The 22919-nt window shown below is 49.6% G+C and overlaps 1 protein-coding gene across 2 annotated transcripts in view; it reads left to right on the top strand.

Annotated features, from left to right (window-relative positions):
- The window catches only part of DHX37 (DEAH-box helicase 37), a 536866-nt gene that overhangs the window by 445998 nt on the left and 67949 nt on the right, over positions 1-22919 (top strand). For both annotated transcript variants that reach the window (XM_085634634.1, XM_085634635.1), the window contains exon 23: positions 21355-21469. In XM_085634634.1, coding sequence (XP_085490760.1) covers positions 21355-21469 — 115 coding nt within the window. The remainder of the gene's footprint in view (positions 1-21354; positions 21470-22919) is intronic.

The raw sequence follows: 22919 nt of genomic DNA, 5'->3' as shown, positions 1-22919 counted from the left end.
TAAGGAGGCCAGGAGACCCACTACCAGAGCCTGCTATGCAGCTAAATGGAAGAGGTTTGTCATCTACTGCAACAACAATGACATTAACCCGCTAGATGCATCCAATCAAAACATAATCTGTTACCTCTTACACCTATACCGATGCAATCTGGCATACACCTCAATACGCATCCATTTAACCGCAATAGCAGCCTATCTCCAGAACAGGCAGCACCTCTCTTTATTCAGAGTGCCTGCCATCAAAGCTTTCTTGGAGGGACTTAAACGAGTAATTTCCCCAAGACACCCACCAGCACCGGTGTGGAACCTCAACTTGGTCCTCACCCGACTAATGGGTCCACCCTTCGAACCTCTCCACTCATGTGAGATTCAATTCCTCACCTGGAAAGTAGCTTTCCTAGTGGCAATCACTTCGTTAAGAAGAGTTAGTGAACTCCAGGCACTAACCATTCAAGAGCCATTCATACAGGTTCACGCAAACAGGGTCGTACTTCGTACCAACCCCAAATTCATGCCTAAAGTAATATCACAGTTCCACATGAATCAAACTATAGAACTGCCTGTTTTCTTTCAAAATCCACAAAATGTAGCAGAGAGAATGCTCCATACACTAGATGTAAAAAGAGCCCTCATGTACTATATAGACAGAACTAAAGTCTTTAGGAAGACAAAACAACTTTTCGTTGCCTTTTCTCCACAACACAAGGGCAACGCCATTTCCAAAGCCGGTATAGCCAGATGGATCGTTAAATGTATTCAAATTTGCTATCAAAAGGCTAAACGCACATTAACGATTCCCCCACGAGCCCATTCAACACGTAAGTTAGGGGCGTCCATGGCTTTCCTGGGAAACATTCCTTTACAGGAAATATGTAGAGCAGCCACATGGTCCACTATACATACATTTACCAAACACTACTGTGTAGATGTCCACTCAAAACAGCAGGCAGCTGTAGGACAGGCTGTTCTCAAAACTCTTTTTCAGACCGCTGCAGCTGGCACTGGTGGCCGCCGCTAATAGGAGGTACTGCTATATATTCTATGCACAGATATGAATTCAGCAGCCCACATGCCTCGAACTGAATATGCTACTTACCAGTATGCATCTGTTCTTGGCATGTAGGGCTGCTGACATTCATATCGCCCTCCCTCCTCCCCGGCGCCTGTAGCAGCTGCAGCTCTCAGAATTACTGTATAGCATGGTCATCACTTTCTGTATCTACTCCATCACTGCCACAATGGCGAAAAACAATCTGAGGATGGAGAGGATGCCCATGCGCACTGTGGTCCAGGGGAGGAGTCACCTATCTCGTGATACTTCGAAGACTCTTCCAGGACAACAACGTGCAAACATCCGGACCCAACACTAGGCGGCGATCTATGCACAGATATGAATGTCAGCAGCCCTACATGCCAAGAACAGATGCATACTGGTAAGTAGCATATTCAATATTGGACTATGTACTTGGTCTCCGCTCCAGGATGGCTGAGTATATGAAATAGGCGACTAAAAACCTTGAGGCTAGCCAGGAATTGCAAAAGGCCTGGCATGACCAAAAGGCTGTGCTGGCTGTTTACCAGCCAGGACAGAAAGTAAAGGTGTTGGAGCCTGTGGCCCCAGCAGCCCTCCAGGACAAATGGAGTGGCTCCCATAGAAGTGTTGAGCAGAAAGGGGAGGTCACTTAGTTGGTAGACCTTGGAACCCCTAGAAGTCCCCATAGGGTACTTCATGTCAACAGACTAAAACCATATGTTGACAGGGCAGACATGGGCTTGCTCACGGTTACAGATGAGGGACAGGAGGAAGAGAGTGACCCACTCCCTGACCTGCTCTCTCATAACCCTGATGATGGATCAGTAGATGGTGTAGCCTTGGCAGGCAGCCTCACTGTCCAGCAACAAACTGACTGCAGAAACCTTCTCAGCCAGTTTAGACATATGTTTTCTCTGACTCCAAGTCAGACCACCTGGTGCACTCATGAAGTGGACACTGCGGACAGTCTACCTGTGAAGAATAAAATCTACAGGCAACCTGATCATGTCAGGGACTGTATAAGGACAGAAGTTCAAAAGATGTTGGATTTGGGAGTCATTGAACCCTCAGATAGCCCTTGGGCTAGTCCAGTAGTCTTGGTACCTAAACCTCACACCAAAGATGGCAAGAGAGAGATGATGTTTTGTTTGGACTACAGGGGTCTCAATGCAGTCACTAGGACTGATGCCCATCCCATTCCCAGGGCAGATGAGCTAATAGATACTTTGGCTTCAGCCAAGTTTCTAAGCACATTTGACTTGACAGCTGCCTACTGGCAGATCAGACTAGCTGATGATGCAAAGCCAAAGACAGCATTTTCTACCCCTAGTGGGCACTATCAATTTGTGGTAATGCCCTTTGGTTTGAAGAATGCACCTGCCACTTTCCAAAGGTTGGTGAATCAAGTCCTTACAGGCCTGGAAGACTATAGTGCGGCATTTCTTGATGATATTGCTGTCTTTAGCTCCACCTGGGAGGATCACCTGAGGAATGTTTTGGAGGCCCTACAAAAAGCCGGCCTAACTATCAAGGCTACTAAGTGCCAGATAGGGCAGAGTCAGGTTGTGTACCTGGGCCACCTTGTAGGTGGAGGCCAGGTTCAACCATTACAGAGCAAAATCCAGACCATAATGGACTGGGTTGCTCCAACTACCCAGACTCAGGTGAGAGCCTTCTTAGGCCTGACTGGGTACTGTAGGAGATTTGTCAATGGGTATGGATCAATAGTGATACCCCTGAATGACTTAACTTCTAAAAAGATGCCCAAAAAGGTTCAGTGGACAGCTAGCTGTCAAAAGGCATTTGATGACCTGAAGCAGGCCATGTGTACTGCTCCCATTCTGCAGAGTCCTGACTACTCCAAAAAGTTCATTGTGCAAACAGATGCATCTGAGTTGGGGGTAGGGGCTTTACTGTCACAGTTGAATGATGAAGGTCAGGATCAGCCAGTAGCTTTCATAAGCAGAAGGTTGACCCCCGGAGAGAAACGTTGGTCAGCCATTGAGAGGGAGGCCTTTGCTGTGGTTTGGGCTCTGAAGAAGTTGAGGCCATACCTGTTTGGTACTCACTTCATTGTTCAGACAGACCATAAGCCCATCTTATGGCTAAAACAGATGAAGGGTGTGTGATAGTTTTTACCCTTAGGCGTCTGCGTTTGACCCCCGGAGTATACGTCCCCTCCCTTTAGGAGTAACCAGGTGGCTCACAAGTCCTGTGTTAACGTAGATTTATTTGTTTTAACTACACAGTCCTGATAGGGGTTGTACCAAAGCATATAAAGTTCACAACATTGGCTGTCTATGGGAACTGTCCTGTATCCAAGAGTCGTCGACGTCTTCCAGCTTTACTCTTCCCCCGACACTGCCCAGGCCGGTGCTTCCCCAAAAGGCCAACCGGAAAACAAAAAGAAACACAGGACACTTATGTCACAAGTGGTCTACGGAAGTTATAGCTTTACAGGGTGCTCCCCTTCACCAATCTCCCTAGGTCACCAGGGTGAGTGCAGGGTATTCAGGGCTGGTATAGGAGAAAAGAGGAGAGGGTGGTGCAAAGTTATGTTCAAGGCGTGAGGGTTTCTAACTTTTCCACAAACCCAAGAAACCCTTTCCCTCCAACCTCTTCCTCCACCCTTCCCTCCACGTCACTTGCCTGGGGCTACGGTCCCCTTGGACCGTAGCAGCGGGTATCTCGGTGTCCTGGTGCCTCTGGGGACCACCGGATACTGGAGCGTGATGTGTCGAGTGCCTCTCCTTCTGTACCGCTGGGCCGTTCTCCTCGAGTCTCCCACCAACGTTCTGCGTCCCGCCGGTCTCTGCTCCTGTGTTCACCTCTCTTTTACGCTCCTCTCGTCCTTCTTCCTCCGCTTGCTCTTCTCTCTCCTCCTCGCCACCGGCGCGCTCCTTTTATTTATTTATTTAGTGTTTTCAGAGCGCTTTACAACTGAATTTCGGTGAAACAGAACCGAATACATTACAAGTCATTAGATGCCTACCAAGTTTAGAACAGAGCATTAGGCAGTAAAAGATAATATATACACATATTTAATTACCATGAGTAGTTTAAAGTAAAAGTAAAAGACTACAATTTGAACATGTATATACAGGCCCATATAAGGTTAGAGAGCAGCTAGCGGGCACATGGAAAAGTCATGATAGGTTTGTAGACTGTGACCAAGATGTACTTATGGGAGAAATTTCCTCATATAGAATGCTTTTGCTTCCTTTTTGAATGCCGTGATGGAAGGAATTCTTCTAATGTTAGGGGGGATAGCGTTCCAGATTCTTGGAGCTGCCCCGGAGAATGCTCTATCATAAGTTATTTTCTTACAAAAGCGAGCCGGTTTCAATAGAAGGTCTGCATGGCTCCTGGAAAATCGGCACCCTCCTGATAGCGTGAGTTTTTTTTGCGAGGTAAACTGGAGTTTTGAGATGTAATGCTTTGTGCGTGATGCATGCCAACTTGAATTGAATTCTTGCTTCGAAGGGCAGCCAGTTAAGGGCTTTCAAGTGAGGAGTGATGTGGTCGATTTTTTTGGATCCAGATATAAGTCTTGTGGCAGCATTCAGACATGCTTTCAGTGGTGCTGTTGAGATCTTGGGGAGGCCGGCCAAAGTTGTGCAACCATACTCAATCCTTAATATAACCAGTGCCTGAACTGCTGTCTTGAGATCTGTGTTATTTAGGAATGGTTTTAGTTTCCGCAGGTAACTTAAATGGAAACGGGCGTTTTTTGCCATTGAGTTAATGTGAGCTAACATGTTCAGGTTTTTGTCCAGAGTAATTCCCAGAGATTTAGTAGAGTCGACAATCTTCGGAGTACATTTTAGAGCAGTGATAGTGTTGGTCCATTCTACTATATTTGATTTGCTTTTTTGGGGTGTAATCAATAGGAATTCTGTTTTCTGGGCGTTTAGCTTCAGGTGGTTAGCCGTTAACCATTGGATGGTTCTCGATAGTGCATGGTTCATGGTCTTTATCTCTTCAGATGAAGAGACCTTGATGTACAGCTGGGTGTCTTCGGCGTACATGTGGAACGAAATGTTCGCTTTTTGTAGTATATCCGTTAGCGGTTCTACGTATAGGTTGAATAGTGCCGGAGATATTGTTGACCCTTGCGGAACTCCGATATTGTTGCTGGATGGTCCTGAGAGGGTTTGGTTGACTATGAATTTTTGTGATTTATTCTCGAGAAAGGATCTAAACCATTTAAGGACAGTTCCCTCTAGACCCATTCTGTTTTTCAACCGATCGACTATTTTTTCATGGTTCACCGTGTCGAAAGCCGACGACAGGTCCAACAGGATAAGGAGGCATGTTTTGTTATGGTCAAGTGCCAGTAAAGCGTCATCTACTATCTGCAGAATAGCTGTTTCTGTACTATGGTTTGGTCTGAAACTGGATTGGAAATCATTTAAAAGATTGAATTTCGAAATATGAAGACTCAGTTGTTGTTGGACACATTTTTCCAGAACTTTGACTAGCATGGGAATATTTGTTACTGGTCTGAAGTTGTTGGGATCAGATGGGTTCTCTGTAGGTTTTTTTAAGAGGGGAATGACTTGACCAGTTTTTAGGCAGGCCGGTATTTGGCCTTGTGACAATGAAGCGTTTATGACCTTTGTCCATGATGGGATTAGTAGGTGGTTTATCGCAGACCAGCACTTTGCCGGTATGGGATCGTTGTAGTGATTGTTAGGTTTAGTGGTTGACAAGATCTTCGCAATGTCTAGTTTGCTGACCGGCTTAAATCTGGACCACTGAGCCTTGTTTTTTGGTTTTTCTAATTCTTGTTGATTATGCTGATCCATTGAGAAGTCCTTATCTCTTTCCATGTTTTCGGCTGCTTTTTTGAGCTCCCTCTCCAGTGCGTTGGCTTTGTCTGTAAAGAAAACGGAGAAGTCTTCACTATTCAAGGTCGTATTCGTGATGGTTGGTGTGGATTTGGCAGATTTATTTGATTGATCTTTTAGAAGATCGAATAGTTTCCTTGGTCTGTTTACTGCATTATCCAGTTCTTTCCTGAAAAAGTCTTTCTTAGATTTTAGAATGCTTTTATTATAAGCTTTTCTGGATTGTCTCAGTTGGGTTAAGTGGGGCTACGAAGGGTGTTGTCGCCATTTACATTCTGAGAGTCTTAGAGACCTTCTTTCTTCATTAAGTGCGCCGTTGAACCACGGGTTTTTGTCTTTGTCAGAGATTCTTTTTAGTTTAAGTGGGGCTATGTCCTCGATGATGCTTGACATTGTCTTGTTATAGTGCAGCGTGAGGTCATTGACGTCAACCATGCTCTTAGGCGGCTGCAGGTCTATTTCACAGCGAGCTGCTGCATTTTCCAAGTTAATTCTTCTGGTGTCCCGGGTCCATTTTTTTGGTTTAATAGATTGTGCGGTCGATTTGGTTTTTCTGAAAGGAATTCCGAATGAAATTATGTGGTGGTCAGACCAATCACATGGGTTGATTACGATTTTCTCGATCGCTTTCTCTTTTGCTAATATCCAATCTAAGGTGGAGCCTTTAGAGTGGGTAGGGAGTTGACATCCTTGAACTAACGCTTGCTCTTCCAGGAATGCTCGCGAGGCCGCTCCTCCCCTCATCCCGGAAGCTAGACTGCTCTCCGCTGAATCGGAGGGCGTCCCGTTGGGCGCCATCTTGAAGTTCTCGGCGTCCGACTCATCCATATCACAGGGTGAAAACCCCAAACTTCTCAGGTGGTCCATTTCCCTACAGGGGATGGACTACACAGTGTAACATAGACCTGGGAGTAACCATGCCAATGCAGATGTACTCTCCAGATATTTCCACTTAGAACATGAAGACTCAACTGGTCAAGGTTAGTTTAAGGCCCCTGCGTTTGGGGGGGGTTGTGTAGGAGAGTAGGATCTGCTTCACATTGTTACCCCCACTTTTTGCTGCTGTAACACTGTTTTTCGACTTTAGTCTGGCTGGGACCCTCCTATTCAGGACCCCAGCCTAGCTGCTTCCTCTCCAATTTGATTCCATGTACTTTAGGTAAACTCCAGATTGGATTCTGGGGTACCCTTGTGAGTCCCTAGTATATGGTATACTATGTACTCAGGGCATAGGTACCCCAGAGGCCTACCAGGGGCTGAAGCATGTATTATGCCACCCCTGGAAAGCCCTCCAAAATGACACCACAGGTCTGCTACTGCAGCCTGGGTAAGGTGGTGCATGCACCCCTTACTTAGCTATAGGTTCACTATATCTGTCTCTATCACTGCACATATAAACCTATCAGTCACCCCTATGGCAGGCCTTATCAATCCTAAAGGCAGGGTGCTGAGTTTTATGTGAGAGGGTGCCCATGCATGAGCAGAGCCCCTCTGCAGCCTTCGGAACCTCTATTCCAGGGTTGTTTATGATGCAGCCAAACCATATACTCTTAAGTGCATCATAAACCTCGCGGTAAATGCTAACTTTGGAATGGCTGCATGGAAACATGTCATGTTTGGTGTCAAACACCTTGTAATCAAACCTCCCTGCCAGTAACTGGCAGGGGAGGTATGATCCCACCCTACTAGAGGGAGAAATATGACTTCACTGGTACACGCTGTACCAGCTTAACAGAACCCTGGCATCACAAAATGGATGCTGCCAGCCGCAGACATGAGTCTGCCCTCCTGCTGCTGGACGAAACTCCGGAAGGGGAGGCTGGACAATAGGTTTTCTGTCACAGGGAGGTGTAACCACCTCCCAGACAGGCTTTAGTGTATTGGAGCTGGGTGGGTGCACTCCAAAAGTGCTTTGATCTCTCCACTGGGGGCACATTTGGTGTCCTTGTGCATAGTCCAGCTCAAACTGGTTGCAGGGGTTACCAGCCCCTGCTCTGGCGCCAAACTGGAAAAAGGACATGGGTGTAGCCACCCCTCTGTCCTGACTCTCCCATAGGTGGGTCCCCAGAGTTTGTCCCACCCCTTCCTTGGGTATAAAGTAGGAACCCCTGGCTACAGGACTTTAGATTTACCTGGACGAAACTCTGCTACAGAATCCTAGAACTTCAACTATCTACACGACGTTGGATGACTGAAGAATCTCCCTTGGAGTAAAGGAGTTACTCCCCTGCAAGGCAGACACCAAAGATGCATCTGTCCGGTTTGCAACTACGCAGCTCCTGAAGGACTCCGAAGACTTTGCAACGATTGAGGTGGGTTTCCAACCTTCCTCGAGGCCGATCCGTGCTCTCAGCAAACCTGAGATCCAAAGCCCTCGTGGGGATCTTGCAACCCAAACCCCTGGACACCGTGCACATTTGCAGCAGCATATGCTTTTTGGCGATCCCTGAGGCTGTGCTTTAGGCTACTTGTAGTCCAGACCCCGAGCAGTGATTCCACCGAAGATTACTGGCCTACACTCCTCGAGTGTCCCGTGGGCTGGTATTTAGTGATTCCTCTCAAGGTCCCTTCGCGATCCCTTGTCCGTCGACTTGTCGGTCACTGAGAAGGGTACTTTCAACGGGCTTACCTGTTTGCTCGAGACGTGCCCAGTCTCTCCATTGCTTGGGGAGTCCATAGGACCTTGCTGGTCCACACCGAAGCCTTTTTACTCTCACTGCGTGGGTTGCCGTTGCCAAGGCTTGTTGGTCTCCAATCCAGACACCGACCCCCCACAGCACTCGACATCCTTCGTGGGACAGCTCGCCTGCAGACTGTGGTCATCGACGTCTCCTGGTCCACGTGGCAGTGGAGTCCAGCTTCACCTCTTCGCACCTGAAACACCCGACATTGGTGGGCATTGGTCTACCGTGCCCCTGGCCACCCTGAAGTGACTCAGACTCTGTCCCCTCTACTTTCAGGTTCTTCAAATCTCCGATACAGGCTTGGATCACACTGGACACTTTTCCTCTTCACGGCAGCAGCACGTTGCAGCGACTCTCCATTGAAAACGACGAAGATTCCCTACACCATTTGACACCCGGCTTCCCTGGGTTAGGTAACACGAGTGCTCCGGTGCTCACATGGGTGCTGGCCTTAGAACCTCCTAAGTTTGAAAGAATTTGCTTCAAGTCCTCTCCTAAGTGTCCTTAATCTTTAAAATTCCAACCGCGGCTGTGTTCTCACACTGCACGCGTACCCCGTTGGTCACCTGTGTCACTACTTTGGGTGGTTCCTTGGGATCCAAGCGATTCTATGTGCTCTAGGCACTGTCTAGTCAAGTCGTGGTTCTTATACCACTTTCTTATTATATGGTTTGGTCTCTCCCTGGGGCCCATTGTATATTGTGCTGTTTAGTGTCGTTCTAGTGCTTTAATATTGTGTATCCTGTGCTTCAATCTCATAAAGAGATTAGTAGAGAGTGTTTAGAAATAAATACATATATTTTATATATACCTTGTGTGGTTCTCCTTTCATTTGATCATTCAATAGGTTATAATCTGGTAAACCAAGCTGCTTTACATTCCTTCGAGACTTAGCCTGAAGGCTTCTCTCTATAGCTACCACTAAGATCGCTTTCAATAAAGGTTGTCTTTAACCTAATCATCAATAAGGGTTGTTTGGGCTGCTACAAGGTGTCCACCTAAATCCCACACTTAAATCCCACACTGGCATCAGTGCGGGTTTAATGTAAAATGCACAACAGAGGGCATCTTAGAGATGCCCTCTGAAATTCGACCAACTCCCAGTGACCTGACTGAGTGGCTGCGCAGGCTGCCACCACCAGACATGCTTCTGGACCCCTTGGTCGAGAGCCTGCTGCTCTCAGGGGCCTGAAACAATGCACATCCTGGGAAGAGGTGCCAAGCCTCCTCCCCCAGGATGGGCAGGGTTCACAAAGGAGAAGCTTCAAAGGCATGCCGCCTTTGTGAGCCTCTCCAGACCACTTGCTGTACTCAGCAACTGGTCCTCACTGGTTCTACCCCCCCACTTTGGGCGGTAAAACCGGCGGGAAAAACAAGTGAGGAAGGGAGGTGTGCCCACCTCGCCAACTCCACCCCTCAGGTGGGGAAGGAGAGGTGAAGCACAACCTCGAGTCCCCGCCATCTTGAGGATGGGGGGGACCCAGCCAACCAGGACAGGCTCCTCCCCCCTCCCACTGGAGAGTGGCAGAATAGGGGGTGGACCCACCCCAGGGAAGGGACCCATTGGTCCCTGCCCTTTACCTACCTGTAACACCCCAAAATCTAGTATTTAGGGGGCACCCTGAACCTTTCTTTCTCAGATTAAGAAACCACAAGAAAGGAAGATAAGAAGAAGGACCGAAGAGCCGTGCACAGTTAACAAGAGGACGACGCCCACTGACTTGGCCCCAGCCCTACAGGCCTGTCTCCCCTCAAACCTGCTCCTGCAAAATCCCGGCGTGACCTACAGCCATCAACCTCAAAAACCCTGGAGGAGCTTCCGGACTTCGCTTCAAGGACTGAATCTTCTGTGAACATCGGACTTGTTCAAACTGCAGCTTCTGGCTGCGGCCGGATACCGCAAATCCAGCCCACTCTGCGCCTGCCGAACCCGGCCCAAGCTCGAGTGGAAAAACACCACGAGGAGGTCACCCCGGCGATCCTGACCCGAGATCCGGCGACTCTTGACCTGCCTCAAGCCTCCAGATGACGCCCGCAGCCTCAATCCAGAGGATCTCCTCTACCCTGACTAGAGCGGGTAAGAAAATCCGCTGAGGGTGCATTTTTTGTGCCTACTTGTTTCCCCATTTGCCCTGACCTAAACCCTAGGAGCTTCGCTCCCACAGCCGTGTGGCCTGCTAGCCAGCAGCCACCAACCGGAGACCCCCTATCCTCCGTAGGATAACATTGGGCCTCAACACTCTGCACCTGGCCCCCCTAGTGCCGCTGAGGGTGCAATCTCAGTGCATCACTGACCCTGGAGGATCCCTGAGTCTAACCCCAGAACTATAACTCCCACAGTCGTTTACTTACCTGCAAACCGATAACCTGTTTTCCCTCCATAGGATAACATTGACAATTTTCCTTCCTAAAAACGATTGTGTTGAGTTTTGAAAACTAAAGATATTCTTTAAAAATCGTGCAAATAAAAAAAACTGTTTTCAGGAAATGTCCCAGTGCTGTATCTAGGCATCCAACACTGAGTTAGAAAAGGTATCATAAAAGTAACTTACCTGCAATTTGTTGAGAAGCCTATTCATTCCAATGTACTAAATTTGCTGAGTGTTGCCATCTAGTACATTATCTGTAACTCAAAACACGTACAACTTCTACTGCATTTTCGAACTGTATTCAATCAAGTAACTTATTACTGCAAAGTATTTTTATGCTTACCTGTGCCAGACTTGCTTGGTTCTAGAAATAAAACAAAAGTATATTTTTTTATACAAAAACAATTGGCCTAGAGTTCAGTTCTTGAGTGTGTGAATTCATTTGCTGACTGAGTGTGTACAACAAATGCTTAACACTGTCCTCTGATACCGCCTTACTGCTCGACCAAGCTACCACAAACAGAGTGTAAGGTTCTATCTAACTTTAACCTCTGCCTACCGCTGGGGACACTTTTACTCTATACACACTATGCCTCATTTTGATATAGTATATATAGAGCCAGTTTCTTGACCCTGAGGTTGCTGGGCCTCATGGCCTCCTGCATCCTGCTGGTCACTCATGCCAGGTGGCATATGCGGGCTCTGCAGTGAGACCTGAAGTTCCAGTGGGTGCATCATCAGGGGGAACTGTCTGGTTACGTCCAGATCTCGGAGGACCCTGCACAACAGCTGCAGTGGTGGCTCACGAACTGGTAGTGGGTTAATGGCAGATCCCTCTCCCTTCCCCAACCGGAGCACACAGTGGTGACGGATGTGTCCCTCCTTGTATGGGGGGGCCACATGGGAGAGGCGGACATCAGGGCTCTGGTCTCCGGCAGAGTTTAGGCTCCATATCAACCTTCTGGAGCTTCGAGCGATCCGGCTTGCACTGAAGGCATTCCTTCCCTCTGTCAAGGGGAAAGTAGTGCAGGTGTTCACAGACAACACCACCGCCATGTGGTGCTGCAACAAACGGGGCATGGGTCGTGGACCCTATGTCAAGAGGCTCTGCGCATCTGGACATGTCCGGAACTTCAGGGCATTTCCCTGGTGGTTCAACACCTGGCAGGTTCACTGAACGCCAGGGCGGATGAATTCACCCGCAGTTGCATGATGGATCACGAATGGCGTCTTCACTTGGACGTGGCGCAAGGTCTCGTTCGACAGTGGGGAGAGCCTTGGTTAGATCTATTCGCCACCGAAGAGAACGCGCAATGTCAGCAGTTCTGCGCATTGGAATTTCCAAGGCGGCACTCGCTAGCCAACGCTTTTCGTCGGAAGTGGAGTTGTGGTCTGTTGTACGCCTTTCTGCCTATACCGCTTCTGCCCAGAGTGCTGAAGAAGATCAGGCGTGACCGGGCCCAAGTCATTCTTGTGGCTACGGACTGGACTCGAAGAGTTTGGTATCCCGAGCTACTCAGTATGAGCGTGGATCCCCCGATCCGACTGCCTCTTCGGGAGGATCTTCTGTTGCAGCAGCAGGGGACGGTCCTCCACCCGAACCTGTCCAGCCTCCACCTCTTTGCGTGGAGTTTGAGATTGAGCGGGGACAGTTGATTCCTTTTGACTTGCCTCCTGAAGTATGTGATGTCATTCTGGCAGCCAGGCGTCCCTCCATTAAGTTGGTATACGCCTGCAGTGGAACAAATTTGTGGCATGGTGCACAGCAAAGGCTGTGGATCCCCTTTCTGCTTCTCTTTCTGAAGTCCTACTGTTCCTTCTTTCTTTGGTCCAGCAGGGCTCTGCTCTGGGCACTATCAAGGGCTACCTTTCTGCTATTTCGGCCTTTCTCATGCTCCCTGATCAGCCCTCTCTTTTCAAGTCCCCTATTGTAAATAGATTCCTTAAAGGCATTACTCATCTTTTCCCTCCTATGCCCTTCGTAATGCCACAGTGGGACTTGAACCTGGTACTTAAATATTTAATGTGCGCTCCCTTTGAGCCTCTTCACAACTGTCCTCTTTGTCTGTTTACTCTGAAGACTGCTTTCCTCTGCTAGGAGAGTGAGTGAGCTCCAGGCTCTTTCTTGCAAGCCTCCTTTTCTATCTGTCCATCTGGAGAAGGTTGTGCTCAGGACATGTCCATCCTTTCTGCCAAAGGTTGTCACTGCCTTTCACATCGGGCAGACCATCACTTTGCCCACCTTCTTTACGCCTCCGCATCCTTCCAGAGAGGAAGAGAGGCTCCACCGTCTGGACCCAAAACGTGCGCTCTCATTTTACCTGAATCGTACACAACAGTTCCGGGTGGATGACCAGCTCTTTGTTGGCTACGTTGGCGCCAAGAAAGGCCGGGCCGTACGCAAGCGGACTATCTCCAGATGGGTTGTCTTGTGTAATAAAGCCTGTTATTCTCTGGCTAAAAAGGAGCCTCCGGTCGGGCTGCGCGCCCATTCCTCCAGGGCGACTGCTGCCACTATGGCATTGGGACATGGTGTCCCCTTACAAGACATCTGACAGACAGCCACGTGGGCCTCGCTCCACACTTTTACTAAGCACTATTGCCTGGACAGCCAAGTCCGAAGAGACGGCTTCTTTGGCCGTTCTGTTCTCCTGGACTTTCTGGTGTGATCTTGGTCCACAGACCCACCACCGGGGTTGGCATTGCTGGGTTGAACAAGTTATTTACCTTCTGTAACGATATATCTGTAAGATACATTAGTTAGTGATAGATTCCTTACCAGCCCACCCATCCTCCCTGTTCTGCGAACTGATTTTCAGGGTTAAGGTCATACCTTTCAGGGCCCTAGTTTCAATGCACCAGTGGTCAGTATCTTGCATGGCTCTGTGTTCCAGGCGCAGAAAGTCGTGTACAGACTGATGTCGGCGCGCAAGGGCGGTGTCTAAGTAGCTGCCGCGACGTCATCTCGGCGACCACGACGCCAATGACGGACGCGGAGCCGCACAACGCCACCTTCTGACGTTCAGTGGTACTGGTGACGAAAACTTTCTGGTTCCATTCTGACGCCTGGGGGTAATTCTAAGGTAAGGAATCTATCACTAATTAATGTTTCTTATAGTTATATCGTTACCAAAGGTAAGTAACTTGTTCTTAAGAATATATCACAAGTATTTCTAATTACTTCGGCAAAACAAGGAGAGTATGACTACGGAGATTACAAGAGACTGTTAGACCATTATGTTAAGGCGTGAGACAGGCAATAATGTAATTTGAATAGTTAATAATGAACTATGGGAAAGAAAACTGAGCTACTAAGGGATTATGGTCCCAAAAATGACGATCCATCATTTCCCCGTGAAGAAAAGATTTATCTGAAAGAAACACGTTAGTTATAGATTCCTTACCTTAGAATTACCCCGGGCGTCAGACTGGATCCGAAAAGTATTTTTGTCAGCTGTACCTCTGCATGTCAGAAGGTGGCGTCGGCCGGCTCCGCGTCCGTTGTTGGCATCGCGGTCACCGGGATGACATCGCGGTAGCTACTTAGACGTCGCACACGCGCGCTGTAGTCAGTTCTTTCTTTTTCCACGCCAGCCAATGCAGATCCGGAGAGAGCGGTACGTCCAGTCATTTTTTGACTGAACTTTTTGAGCGACTTTTGTTGTCGTGCTTTTTGAGTCTCCAACTCCTGGTGCTCGAGGGATGTCTGGATTCAAGGCATGTGGTTCCTGTACCCGACTGATATCAGTTACGGATCCGCACCGCGTGTGCTTTCTTTTTCCTGGAGCGCGACCACGGCCCCAAGTCGTGCTCCGACTGCCGGACCATGGCTCCGAATGCTTTGCGGGAGCGGTCCCAAAAGCTAGTTGAGCACCGGCAGTCGGCTCCTTGCCGTTCAAGGTCCGGTCGCGAGGGAGGTCGGGGGACCAGTCGCAGAGCCATCACCACTCGTCCAAGTCATCGAAGTCTTCGCACTCGGGGTCGGGTAAGTCGAAGCACAAAAAGAAGTCCAAGGAGCATCGTCGCTCTTCGACTTCTCCGCGTCGGTTGGCAGATGTGACGAGGAATGCGGCTTCCCTCCCTTCCCAGGACCCGGAGGAATCCTGCACAGCTTCGAAAGTTTTACGAGGCGATGCATACCATCTTTGGGCAGCCTGAACCAGCCGGCATGCCTTCGGACCCCCCCAGACTCGGTTGGGAGGGGGCTAGGCCTTCTCCGCCGTCTGCTCTGGCGCCGCAGGCCCCCGGAGGATCCAGGCCTGGATCCGGATCGGCGCCGGTTGACCGTATTACACCTCCACCGGCGTCACATCATCCGGCACCGCAACCGATGCCGGTCATGTCACCGGCCGGCATCGACCCCGACATCCATCCCGATGTGGACCCGGAGCCGGACCGTCGACGACCGATGCCGGATCCGGCGCTGAACGGGGTTTTTGTGCCCCTGTTCACTCCTGGAGACCCTTTTCAGCCAGATTGGCAACCTGAGGAGGAGGACTGGGAGGGGTCAGGTGACCCTTTAACTAATCAGCTAGGACCGGAGAGAGGAACTGGGGGATGCCAGTGGTCTCGACACCTCCCATGACTTTGGCATGTTGTCTCCTCCTACCGTGGCTACTGAGGAGGGAGCGTCATACGCAGTGGTGTTGCGTATGGCGGCTGAGGCTCTCAACCTCGAGCTTCCTGCGGTGGCGGTCAGGACCAACATCCTGACAGAGGTGCTTCAGCTTGCTGCGAGCTCCTCGGAGCCCCTGCTGCCGTTTAGTGAGGCCCTTACCGATGTCCTTTTGGGCACGTGGTCCAGGCCCAACACGGGGGCTCCCATTGATAGGATGATTGCCAGACGCCACCGCCCAGCTACGGGCGTCCCCGCTTTACTCTCCCAATACCCCACCCCGGAAAGCATGGTGGTCCAAGCCTCCACTTTCAAGAGTGCATTCCCTACCGCTCCATCTGAAATGGAATCCAAGATGCTGGATCATCTTGGGTAGAAGATTTTCTCTTCCGCCCGCTTGGGACTGCGGTCGGTAAACACCGCATGTCTATTGGGCTGTTATTCCCACTCTGTGTGAGATACGGTTGCACAGTTGCTGCCTCAGTGTCCGGAGGAGGCCTGGACAGTGCTCTCCCAGGCTATGGCTGCCGGGACAGATGCGGCGAAGTTTACAATCCGTTGTGGACTGGATACCACCGCCTCTCTAGGCAAGACAATTTCAATGTCTGTAGCCCTTCATCGCTACGCCTGGATGAGATCGACTCGCTTTCCGGGGGATGTCCAGAACACCCTCATGGACATGCCCTTTGATAACCGTTGCCTTTTTGGCGACAAAGCGGACAACGCTCTAGAGCACTTCAAGGACTCGCGGGCTACGGCCAAGTCCTTGGGCATCTCCAGCCACCCAGGGCAGTCTTCTTTTCGTCCCTTTCGTGGCTACGGAAGGGGTGCCCCACTAAGACCCGCCCAGAGCCACAGGGCGCAGCAAGTTTCCCAACCTTTGCGCGGCCGGGGACGTGGGAACCACCGTCGTGATTCAGGGGGCCAGCGGGCCAGCGAGCGGGCCAGTCCACCAACCCCCCCCCCTGCAGCAGCCACCAAACTCTCCTAGTCCAACCTTTTAAGCCCATCAAACGCCAGTGGGCAGCAGGATCCGCCATCACCTCCCCCACTGGTGCACCATCACGTTGGACAGGTGGGTTTTGCAGAAAGTCAGGAGGGGCTACTCCTTCGAGGCTACCCCTCCAGCCACGCCACCTCAATACCACCGCATGTCGGAGGATCACCTGGCACTTCTCTAACAGGAAGTTTTGGCTCTCTTGGCCAAGGGAGCCATCTAGCGCGTTCTTGCCCCAGAAGTATGTTGTGGTTGTTATTCCCACTACTTTCTGGTACCCAAGCAGGACAAGGGCCTGCGTCCTATCTTGGATCTCAGTAACATAAACCGCTTCCTCCGGAAGAAGAAGTTCAAGATGTTGACGCTCGCTCAGGTCTTGTCTGCCCTCGACCCTGGAGACTGGATAGTAGCATTGGACTTGCAGGACGCTTATTTTCACATCCCCTTCCTGCCAGCCCACCGGCGTTGCCTGTGGTTCACGGTAGGCCACGAGCATTTTCAGTTCACCGTGCTCCCCTTTGGCCTTACCAGCGCTCCTTGGGTGTTCACGAAAGTGATGGCAGTGGTCACAGCTCATCTGTCCAGATCACTGGTTCCAGTCTTCCCCTATCTCGACGACTGGCTGTTGAAGGCGGGTTCGCCCCAGGTTGTCGTCCCCCACCTCCAGACAACAGCTGGCCTCCTGCAATCGCTGGGGTTCTCCATCAATGTGCCAAAGTCGCACCTCATGCCCTCTCAGAAGCTCCTCTTCATCGGAGCGGATCTGGACACTACGCGGTTTCGGGTTTATCCTCCCGAACAGTGAGTCCGTGATATTCGAGCTATGATTCCGATCTTTCAGCGTCTATCCCGGGTTACTGCATCCTGCTGGTCGATCAAGCCAGGTGGCATATGCGGGCTCTGCAGTGGGACCTGAAGTTCCAGTGGGCGCAGCATCAGGGGAATCTGTCCGATTGCGTTCAGATCTCAGAGGGCACTGCTAGTCAGTTGCAGCGGTGGCTCATCAACCAGGATTGGATCAACAGCATATCCCTCTCCTTTCCCCAACCAGAGCACAGAGTGGTGACGGACGCATACCTTCTGCGATGTGGCGGCCACATGGGGGAGGCAGAGATCAGAGGCCTCTGGTCTCCGGCGGAGTCCGAGCTCCACATCAACCTTCTGGAGCTTTGGCCGATTCGTCTTGCACTCAAAGCATTCCTTCTCTCTGTCCGGGGAAGGGTAGTGCAAGTGTTTATGGACAACACCACCGCCATGTGATACTGCAACAAACAAGGTGGGGTGGGGGTCGTGGACCCTGTTTCTGGAGGCCCGCTGCCTCTGGACATGGCTGGAACATCAGGGCATATCCCTGGTGGTTCAACACCTGGCAGGTTCCCTGAACGCCAGGGCGGGCGAACTCAGCCACAGGAGCATGATGGATCACAAATGACGTCTTCACTCGGAAGTGGTGCAAGGTCTCTTTCGACAGTGGGGAGAGCCTTGGTTAGATCTATTCGCCACCGAAGAGAACGCGCAATGTCAGCAATTTTGCGTGTTGGAATTTCCTAGGCGGCACTCGCTAGGTGACACTTTTCATCTCATGTGGAGTTGCGGTCTGTTGTACTCCTTTCCTCCTATACCACTTCTGCCCAGAGTGCTGAAGAAGATCAGGCGCGACCGGGCCCAAGTAATCCTTGTGGCTCCGGATTGGGCACGGAGAGTCTGGTATCCTGAGCTGCTTAACATGGCCATCAATCCTCCGACCCGTCTGCCTCTTCGGTAGGATCTTATGTCGCAGCAACAGGGGACGGTCCTCCAGCCGAACCTGTCCAGCCTCCACCTCCTTGCGTGGAGGTTGAGCGGCGGCAGTTGATGTCTTCTGACCTGCCTCCTGAAGTTTCTGATGTAATCTTGGTAGCCAATCGTCCCTCCACTAAGACGGTATACGCCTGCCGGTGGAACAAGTTTGTGGCATGGTGCACAGCAAAGGCTGTGGATCCCCTATCTGCCCCACTTTCTGAGTTTCTCATGTTTCTTTTTTCTTTAGCCCACCTTTGGGCACTATCAAGGGCTATCTTTCGTCCATCTCTGCTTTCCTTCGGCTTCCAGATCAACCTTCTCTATTCAAGTCCCAGGTGGTTAATCGTTTCTTGAAAGGCATAACTCATCTCTTTCCTCCTATTCCCTTCGTTATGGCTCAGTGGGACTTGAATCCAGTCTTAACCTAGTTAATGTGCGCTCCCTTTGAGCCGCTTCACAACTGTCCTTTGAGGCTCCTGACGCTTAAAACTGCATTCCTGGTAGCCATCACATCTGCCAGAAGATTGAGTGATCTCCAGGCTCGTTCCTCCAAGCCTCCTTTCCTGTTTGTCCATCCGGACAAGGTAGTTCTCAGGACTCGTCCATCTTTCCTTCCTAAGGTTGTCACTTACTTTCACATCGGGCAGACCATAACTTTGTCCACCTTCTTTCCGCCTCCGCATCCTTAGAAAGCAGGAGAGGCTCCACCATCTGGACCCAAAACATGCGCTTTGTTTCTATCTGAATCGCACAAAACAGTTCCGGGTGGACGACCGGTTCTTCATTGGCTACGTGGGTGCCAAGAAAGGTCCGGCTGTACACAAGCGAACCATTTTCGATGGGTCATTTTGTGTATTAAAGTATGCTAGTCTCTGTCTAAAAAGGATCCTCCAGTGGGGCTACGCGCCCATTCCACCAGGGCGACTGCAGCCACCACTGCCTTGGGACGAGGAGTTCCTCTACATGACATCTGTCAGGCAGCTACGCGTGCGTCACTGCACACGTTTACGAAACACTACTGTCTGGACAGCCGAGTCCAGAGAGACAGCTTCTTTGGCTGTTCTGTTCTCCAGGACTTTCTGGTGTGATCTTGGTTCGCAGACCCACCACCGGGGTTGGTATTGCTGGGGTATCTATTCTAAGGTAAGGAATCTATAACTAACGTGTTTCTTTCAGATGAACAAGTTACTTACCTCCGGTAACGATATATCTGTAAGAAACATTAGATAGTTATAGATTCCTTCTAGCCCCACCCATCCTCCCCGTTCTGCGAACTGATTTCTAGGGTTAAGGATATCCTTTCAGGGCCCTAGTTTTGTGCACCAGTTGTCAGTGTCTTGCATGGCTCTGCGTTTCTGGCGCGGAAAGTCGTGTACAGAACTGAAGTCAGCGCACGAGGGCCGCGTCTAAGTAGCTACCGCGACATCATCCCGTTGACCACGACGCCAACGCAGAGCCGACCGACACCACCTTCCGACTCGCAGAGGTACTGCTGAAGAAAAATCTTTCCGGATCCAGTCTGACGCCTGGGGGTGATTCTAAGGTAAGGAATCTATAACTAACTAATGTTTCTTACAGATATATTTTTACCGAAGGTAAGTACGTTGTTTGATTAACCAACGAGACAAAAAAGTTTCCAAATTTACTGTCCTGCTGTTCATCTAGTGTCGGCTCCCAATGTCTGGGAAGGCCCTGGTAGTGGTGCATCTGCTGTGCCAGGGGATCCACTTTCATCCTTAGTTAGATGACAGGCTGGGGAACACATCCTTCCAGGATTAGGCGAGGCAATACCAGACATTACAATTACCCTTTTTTAGAAGGGTTGGCGCTTTCAGTCCTGATCCTCAAGGCCTGGGGGTGGTTCTCCACAGTAAACAAGTTCAAAGGAGAACCGTTTCCTCTGCTGCAGCCACAAGTGACAGTGGCCTCAAATGTGTTTTTTAGGTGTGAAGTTCCCCTCTGGACAGCATGCGCATCGGTGGCCTTTGTTGCCATTGTGACAATCAGCTTGTTCGACTTGAGTCATCTGCCTTGCCATGAGTATTTCCTATCGAGAATTCATGATGAGCAGGCACAGGTTGTGACAGACAACATTACTGTTGTATTTTGTGTAAATAAACTGGGGGTAAAGAGGTGTTTCTGCTCTGGACATTTTGTTTAGACAACTTCCACCTTTCTGAGTGTGGAATCCTGCACCTGAATATGACCTTGTTACTCCTCCAAGCCTGGAACTTACAAGGCTAGCTTTAGCGCCATATGATTGATCAGTGGAACGCCACAACATGTTTGTGTCAACCGCACTTCTTCCAGGGCCTTATATTCTAGCAGATGGACAGGCTTCTATCAGTGGTGTGAAACACGTTCCTCAAATTGCTTATAGTCTGTGATTCTGAACATCTTCCAGTGTGCGATCTCTCCAGGTAAAAAATGGGTTTCAATATTTGCCCTTTTAGGGCTACCTGTAGGTCCCTTGACTAAAAATAAGTTGTCTCTGGTAACAATGTTGAAATTATAATATTGCAGTTTATGTACTTAGAGATGCTTGTTAACATACATTTCATTCTCCAGCCCCCCCCACCAACTCTTTCAGCTTCACCCCCGCACCAACTTCACCCTATTCCTTCCTGTACCCATCAATACTGAAACTTTCAATTGAATTCAACTCCTCCTTCCAGTCCCACGTTCTGATTCTCCTGATCCATCACCTTGATTGACCATCTGATCACTCATGTATCCTTCACCTTGCTTGACCATCTGATCACTCATATATCCATCACCTTGATTGACCATCTGATCACTCATGTATCCATCACCTTGATTGACCATCTGATCACTCATGTATCCATGACCTTGATTGACCATCTGATCACTCATGTATCCATCACCTTGATTGACCATCTGATCATTAATGTATCCATCACTTTGACCGTCTGATCACTCATGTATCCATCACTTTGATTGACCATCTGATCACTCATGTATCCATCACCTTGATTGACCATCTGATCACTCTTGTACTTGCAGACGCCGCTGCTGGATGATCCTGTCTTCATCCATCCCAGCTCCATCCTTTTCAAACAACTGCCAGAGTTTGTGGTCTATCAGGAAATCGTGGAAACCTCCAAGATGTACCTCAAAGGTAAGGAGAACAGACTCTTCTGGGAAGCGTGTGATGTGCTCCATGGGGCAAACTGATCATGTTCATGTTGCACCATGGTTAGAGGAAGTTCAGAAGCAGTCTTGGGCCTCTGAATGTGTGGGCTGAGGTGGAATTAGGACACGGGGCTTTGAGTGAGATCCGAATCACTGCCCAGAGCAGTAGCATGGCTGCTCCTATCCGGTCACGTTCCTCGTGGTTACTAGACCACTCCAACCCACAAAGTGTTGGGTACCTGTGGGTTGAAGGTTACAGCCACCTGCACAGTCTGTGATCAGAGTAGCTTCAGAACGAAATGGGTTTAAGTTGAGTGCTATTGTCAGTTGAAGTTTATTTGTGCAGCCTAGGGATTGTGTCATAAAATGTGCTTAATCTGTTTTGCATATTTTATGCCCAAGTTTTCTGCAAACTGAAAATTAAATCATTTTGTTGTTCCGTTGGTTTTGGCTCTGATGAGTGGGATTCACACAGTATGAGCTTTCATCATGAAATGGTTAACGTGGGCTCTCACTGTTGGTTCTTGATGAAGTAACAATCATCTCTTTGGCTTGTGTAAATACTCTATTTTGAATGCCTTTATAGAACTTTACTATGGCTACAACTCGAGTAAATGTACACCAAGCAAACCAAAGCGTTGTAGGCACCAGCAGCAAAGATGTTTTCTTTCCAAGGGCCAGACAGTGTAATGTTTTCTTAAAGTCTATATTTGATGCTGTAGCTCTTTGGAGCGGCTAGGGACAGTAGTAGAGAGGCGTGTCTTGCACAACAGAATAAAGCAGGAATGTAGATTCAGATTCACGAATGGAGGAGATACATTACAGATGCTGCTTTCGTACAGCACCTGCAAAGCGCTTTTTTTGTTTTACTGTTTCAAAAGTATTGATCACTTAAAAAAACAAACTGTGGGATTTCTTATATTATTCGCAGTCACTGCTAATTACGTAGGGTACATTCTAGTCCGTTGTATTTTTTGCCCATTGTGGCACTCTACATAGGGACTGGCCAAATGAAAATTGGACTTGGTTGAGTTCCATTTGGAACATTCCTGCTCACACTGCCAGGCGAGGTCCCCTCCAGACAGAAACACAAGCAACCCCAGACTGGCTTCGGTCTTATTGACGTTTTGATTCTGTAGCACAGCGAGCATGTGACCCATGGCTGTCCGGGTAATACTGGCGTCTTAAGTTTCTTAGCACAGCGAGCTTGTGACCCATGACTGTTCGGGTAATAATGGCGTCTTGGTTTCTATAGCACAGCGAGCTTGTGACCGATGGCTGTCCTGGTAATACTTGTGTCTTGAGTTCTGTAGCACAACGAGCATGTGACCCATGTCTGTTCGGGTAATAATGGCGTCTTGGTTTCTATAGCACAGCAAGCATGTGACCCACGGCTGTCCTGGTAATACTGGCGTCTCGAGTTCTATAGCACAGCG

Source organism: Triturus cristatus, chromosome 11, assembly GCF_964204655.1.
Source record: "Triturus cristatus chromosome 11, aTriCri1.1, whole genome shotgun sequence".
Classification (NCBI taxonomy): Eukaryota; Metazoa; Chordata; class Amphibia; order Caudata; family Salamandridae; genus Triturus; species Triturus cristatus.
Note: the sequence above shows the minus strand (reverse complement) of the source record. Positions and strands in the feature narration are given on the sequence as shown.